Consider the following 7102-nt stretch of genomic DNA (forward strand, 5'->3'; position numbering starts at 1 on the left):
CAGTTGTGCCTTTTCAATCATTGTACAATCCCGAACAACTTGAACTCCAATGAAATCTTGTGTTTCATTTCCATGATTGTATATTTACATATGACATTTGCACGTTTTAGTCCTTGTACAATTTCAAATTCTCAAACCTTTTCTTGAAGTAAAATCATAAACTGTTACGCAAACGTAATCAGTTTAACGTGAAGTACACTCCGGAACAAGGAAGTAAGCTAAACATACCCTAAATACCCTTTACATAACTTAGGAATAAGTTTTGAGGGGTTCAGTATGGCAAAAACATGCTTATTCAAGCTCAGGGACTATTTATGACAAACTATGAAAGTCTGCCAATTCTCATATTTTTGAATACGGACCACGTACACATATCCAAAAAAATTTTGTAATCATTAAAATCTTGTATTTTATTGATAGGAATGCAAAAATATCATTCGTTGTGAAATTTCGGCCGTTATCGTATTCATTATAGCGTTCGTCGTATTTAAGCGAAAAACGCAACCGTACAACCGAACGAACTGACATCCATGACATTTTTGAACAAAATCCGAGTTACATATGTCTTAACACCTTTATAGAGCCTAAATATTAGGTTAACGGGTGATAAAAGTGACAAAACCCGACGAAACAAGTACATGGACCAAAACTGCTAAAAATTAAACAAGTTTGGGTGGTTCAGCCAGGAGGGTCGTGCCAGGAGAGGGGGTCCAGCCCCGCGTATTGCCTGGCAGTGCTCTGTGAAAAGAAAATGGATAGCAACATGGCATCTTGTAGTCTAAAGCCTTGGAGCCCAAGATTTCGTATTCCCCAAGTTCTAAACCTGCATTTGACACATGTTATACCTCCCTTGAGATCTTGACACCTCCTAGGACACTTGTAATGATCTAATGGCTTCCAAGACACTTAAATAGCAAGCATTTCTTCATCACAACTTGCTCATTTCATACTTTCTTCTCCCATCTTCTAGGAGCTTGCTTCTATCTTTTGGAGGCCTCCTAATCTGATTTCTTATAGTGTTTACAACACAAGTAAGTACTCCTCCTTAGTCTATTTCATTATTTTAGCTTAGTTTGAGCTAAAAGTCGAACAGTTGAATTTCTGTTTGAGTTTCAGTTCTAACCATAATTGGTCAAGTCAAAGTTCAATTGAAAATTGCAACGTGATCGTAATCACGAAGGTTATAATCCCTTGCGATTACACCTTCTAATTACCACGTTTACTAGTGAGAGGTGACGAGTCAAAGTTTTGGTAAAAAATGCACATTATGTGCATTTTACGACATAACTATTTTCGAGTATCTAAACACTAAGTTTTGATACCAAATCAGTTTTCCAACTTAGTTAGATATGTTTTTACATGTCTAACTCGTCACTTCTAGTTTAGTGCTTATTTAGGGTCGTAAGTCGAGCGGTCTTGACTACCGCTTTGACTTTCGAATCCGACCCGTTTGGTGGATCTTAGGATCCAACCAAACACATATTTGTGACCATAGTTGTATAGGGAATTACCTACTGACGTTATGCCTTATGGTCACGTCGTTTGGTTAGTTATATGATAAGTCGTTTCTATGTTCTTAAAAATGACTAAAATGCGCTTTTTGCGCCTAAATCAATTTTAAGCATATGTAATCAAAGTTTTGACATATAAACTGATGTTACAACATTTTAAAACATATTTTGGCATGTAAGACTTATCATAGGACATATTTGACCATCTGATCATATATTTACGCAAATGGCCCGTTAAAGTAGCGTAAACTACTTTAACGAGTCATAACGGGTCAAAAGCATTTAGGATCCTTTCCAAATCAGAATGTTAGGTTTGTTAAACCATATCACATGAGTTCCAACACTCATTTGGTTTATAAGACTTCATTCTATCCGATCTTCCGTTTTCAAGTTTCGACACACTAACATGTAGTTATCCGATACACTAAGAACCACTTCAACACTTGAACTCTTGATCCTTTAAGCTTTGTTTAATCATTTGAAAAAGACCTATACGCAATCCCAAGTGAGTACATAGTTCCCCTCTTTTACATTTCTTAAATGTTTAGGGGTGATTCATATGTGTAACCAATTTTTCTCAAATGTATGGCATATATGTGTTTACTAAGTGCTTTTTGTGTATTATTCCTATTATGCAAGACATGTCGATTGAGAACATGAACCGAATCCTTATAGGATCTTTCTATCTTCATAGTTAGGTTCTTGTAGGATATTTGAAGTACAGTCTTAAATCTTTCTATCTTCATAGTGAGATTTCTAAGAAGTGCTTTACACGCCGATGGTTATTGTTTATGTGAAGAGATTGTTGGTGATTAAGATAACGAAACTAATGTAATACAATAAGGACATGGTGGATACGCCGCTAGTACTTCCTATATATAAGTGTTCTTATTGTATTACCCTTCGTGGCGTTATCCAAGTCACCACTAGGATTTAGGATTTTGTGATTCAATGAATCAATGATTCAATGTGACCAGATCAAATCCTTATGGCATCTATCTATCTTCATAGATTGATTCTTGTGGGATGTTTAAAACTCTAAATTGAAGTCCTTGATTGGATTCTTTGTGTACTTTAATGCGTATGTTATGATTCACTGTGACCAAACCGGATCCTTATAGTATTTATCTATCTTCATAGTTAGATTCTTGTGGGATGTTTAAAGTACTAAATTGAAGTCCTTGATTGGATTCTTTGTGTACTTTAATGCGTTTTTACAAGTTGATGACCAAGTTGATGATTATGTGTTTATGTGATTAGTAGTGATTTAGATAACGAAACGAGTGTAATACCATAAGAACATGGTGGATACACCGCTGGTACTTCTTTTATATAAGTGTTCTTATTGTATTACCCTTGTAGCGTTATCCGAATCACATTAGGATTTTTGTGTTTAGTTGATTCAATGTTCAAATATCCAAATCCTTGTAGAAACTTTCATATTTCATATGTTAGATTCTTATAAGGATATCCAAAGTATTATTATAAATCATTGACTTGATTTCTAATAATACTCACACAAGTTATGACCGATTTCAATATTATTATTAATCCTTGATTGGATTTCTAATAATACACTCACAACTTTTATAACCGATTTCAATGTGGTAACAAAGATCAAAGTACAATTTTCAATAGCAAAAAAATTACCTAGTAATAATCATATTGCCATATACAAAACTCTTTTGTCACAAGTCTGACAATTAAGATAATGTATTGCAACGCTAAACCTTTTTGCCATTCCTTGGCTTCAAAAATTCCATTTTCAATTGACGACTCTCGTAGTTGTCAAAGTATTGCAATACCAAACTTTTGCCATTTATTTGGCTAACAAAACCTATGCACTCGCCAAGTTTTATGCTGACTCTCATTTTCACATATGTTTCAGGATTTGATTATTCAAGCATGCTACACATAGAAACGCATCTGGGCCTTAGACTTCTTTAAACAAAGACAATTTTAGTATTCTTGGTATTGTAAAACAATGTTAACAATAATGAAACAATTTAGTACCATTGGTTGTTAGCAATTTGTAACGTGACTCCCGAATATTTCCGCTACGTGTTGTTGTATTACGCGATTGGGGGTGTTACAATACTAGTCATAAATATGCGTTATTACTCAATAACATGTCATACTTTCATTAATGGACCGTAATGGCTTTGATTGGTGTTAGTGGCCCATTATAGTCTATATCATGCATAGCTGGTCTAATTGGGTTTTATAGGAATATAAAGAGTCATAGTTAGGAGTGAAACAATAACAGGTCAAAAACTTTCATTAATGGGTCGTATTGGTCCTTGATTGGTGTTACTGGCCCAATATAGGAGTGTAGTGAGTCATACGAGCCATGGTACTTTTGGGTCATCCTTGTAGTGTAGATTGAGTACCATCCTTCATGTACTTTTGGGTCATCCTTGTGGTTTTCCCAAAATATTATTGGAGCCGAAACAAATTTGAGCTCAGAATCATGAATCATATCCGAGGGGTTAACTGTTCCTCTCCATGCAACAAGAATGTCTCTCCTCCCTAACGCCTTTTTCCGTTCGTCTGTCACCACCGCGATAAACCCTATCCAGTTCGACCTCCTGCTCCAAGCGTGCTGATCAGAAGACGTTACAAATGCGCCAGGAAGTATGACAGCTAACGCGGCGTACGTGTATTTAGTGAGTTTGTACTGGTTCAATGGCTGGCCTTTAAGAAGTCCTACTTTCATTAATGAGCCGTATTGGGCCTTAATTGGTGTTAATGGCTCATTATAGCCTATATCATGTCATAATTGGTCTAATAGGGTTTTATACGAGTGCCATGAGTCATAGTTAGGTGTGAACGCTCAATAACATGGCATACTTTCACTAATGGCCGTATGGGGCCTTGATTAGTTTAGTGGCCCAATATAGCCTCTATCGTATCACATTTGCTCTAAAATAGTTGTATAGGAATGTAGCGAGTCATACTAGTCATAGTTAGGTGTTAACACCCAATAGCATATTAATGATTGGGCCTTAATTGGTGTAAATAGGTCCATATCTAATCAGGCAATTCTACTTGGAACTTTTTAATTGAAGAGATTAGTTTTTAAGTAACGAAAACGCTCAATAACATGTCATACTTTCACTAATTGACCATGGGGCCTTGATTGGTGTTAGTGGCCCAATATAGCTTCTATCATATCACATTTGCTCTAAAATGGTTTATAGGAGTGTAGTGAGTCATACTAGTCATAGTTGGGTGTTAACACCCAATAACAAATTCATGGGCCTTATTGGGCATTAATTGGTCTTAATATGTCCATATCTAACAAACAGGTACATAAACTAGTTAAGTATAAATTAATTAGTGTGAATGTATGAATACATAGTGAGCACGATATATTAATTTCTTTTACTCTTATGCCTTTTTCATTTAATTTTGTTTTTATTATTTTATTTAAATTTTTAGCGTATTTGTTTTTTGTTTATATTTTTTTTAATACGATGTTTTATGCAATTTTAAATATGTTGTTGTGACGTGTCTTATTTACATCTTCATATATATATATATATATTGTATTTCATATCAAATTGTAAATAGTAATTTATAAATAATTATAGCATAAACATACATTTTATAAAAGCTATCTTGATGTTTAGTCGTTTTTACCCTGTTTTTCCTCTTTAGACCACCCGTAATGGGCGTGTATTTTTCAAAAACACGCCCAATCTCGCCCCGACTCCACCCCCCTCGGCGTTATTAGGCGTTTTTTTCCAAAAAAAAGTTGAGCAGCGTGGTTTAAAACACGCCAAATTTGTGCATTGGGTGGAGAGTTTACGGTTACAAACGGTAACATTCTTTAATGTTTTTTTTATTCCCATTTAATTGTATAAACCCCACTTAACATCCAACTTTATATAAAAAAACCCACTCTCAATCAAACTTCCTCTCTACTTCTTTCACATTTTATAAACTTATTAACAATGAATCCATTCTGACCCCCTTTTGGTGTTCCGTCTTGGGAACCAGAATACCGCCCAATCGCAACAAAACTTTAACCCTCAAGACAAGGACCCGAACATGTTATCGTACGCGGCTTACTTCAGCGGCTCTACTCCTTACATGCCACACACTTACGGCTTTGCCCAACCCGGCGTCTCGCAACCATCCCAACAACAACCCGAACCCGAGGTGGATATCGTGCCGGAGACGCAACCCGAACCGGAGCGAGAGACATCGAAACGTGGTAAAAGGTCGCATAAAAAGAAGGAACCGAACCAATCTCGTCGTAAGCATTCTTATGGTATTTGGACGAAGGACGAGGGATACATGTTGGTTCGATCGTGGGTCAATGTTTCGGAGGACCCCAATGTGGGTAAGTGTTATTTTTTTAACTTATTTATTTTCTACTCGTCTGATTTTTTTTTCGTACAACTTTTTTTTTTTTTTTTTACTTTTTGTAGCAAATTTTCAAACCGGTCTAGAATTTTGGAATAGGATTCGTGAGCTTTTTTATAGCACGTGAGGAAAGGGTGAACATCGTGACAAGGATTCCATCTCTAGCAAATGGACCGATATCAACAACAAGTGTCACGCCTTCCAAGAAGTTTATCAAAGAAACTACGATAATCGGCCAAGCGGAGAAGGTGACGTCGGTGTTTTAACGAAGGCTATGGAAGAGTTCGAGAAAACAAAAGGTGATTTCACGTACTATAAATGTTGGGACCTACTAAGAAAAAATCCAAAGTGGGCTGGCGTACCGACCATGACGTCTAGTAGTAGATGTTAAGTTAAACGGTCGAAAACGTCATCCTCCATTCACCCTGAAACACCAACATCGGATGCCCGCAACGTGGATTTAAATGTTGTTGTGGACGATGACGAGGAAGTTGAAGAGTTGACCCGACCGGCCTGTAGAAGAAAGGATAAGCGAACCGGAAAAAAACCAGTGGAGTCGTGTTCCGATCTCGAGTTGAAGGAAGATTTCGAGGAGATGAACCGTCGTCTCCAAGACATTCGAGACCCCGGCCTCAAGCGTTGGGAGACTATGAAAGAACGAGTCGCCGAAAACAAAAAATTTAATGAGATGCAAGTGGCGAGGCAAACGGAAATGGACATAGAGTTTTTGTCCAAACCGATCGACCACCTCCAAGGCGATACGTTGATCGTTGCGCAAATGCACCGCGAAAAACTTCGAGAAAAATACGGAGTTTAGATCATCATCTTTTTTTTAAGTTTATTTCTTTTTTTATTTCTGTTTTTTTTAAGTTATGTCGGTTTTTATTTTATTTTTTAATTTCTAGTATTGTATTTTTTTTTAATTTAATGAAGTATTTTAAGTTTTAAACTTTAAAAAGTTAATAATTGTGTAACGATTGGATGGGGCGTTATCGCGCATTATTGGGCATTATTCCAGTACGCCACTTATGTAAAAACGCCCAATAATGCCCTCATGCTGACTGGACTGCTACATGACCGAAAACACCAAAGGATGAGGACATTATTCATCAATCGACTATGCATGTTTTAGTAATACAATATAAAGGTTACCTAAAATACAAAATAGAGGGCAAAATGATGTGCCTATGACGAATATCATATATTTTCTCCACTTGCAA

General features: G+C 36.4%; 1 protein-coding gene across 1 annotated transcript; it reads right to left on the bottom strand.

Annotated features, from left to right (window-relative positions):
• Positions 1–3756: 3756 nt before the first annotated feature.
• Positions 3757–4227, bottom strand: LOC110871014 (phospholipase A1-II 1-like). Its single transcript, XM_022120032.1, has one exon. It carries the CDS (start codon positions 4225–4227, stop codon positions 3757–3759), a length of 471 nt encoding a protein of 156 aa, XP_021975724.1.
• Positions 4228–7102: the final 2875 nt, after the last annotated feature.

Source organism: Helianthus annuus, chromosome 1 (assembly GCF_002127325.2).
Source record: "Helianthus annuus cultivar XRQ/B chromosome 1, HanXRQr2.0-SUNRISE, whole genome shotgun sequence".
NCBI lineage: Eukaryota > Viridiplantae > Streptophyta > Magnoliopsida > Asterales > Asteraceae > Helianthus > Helianthus annuus.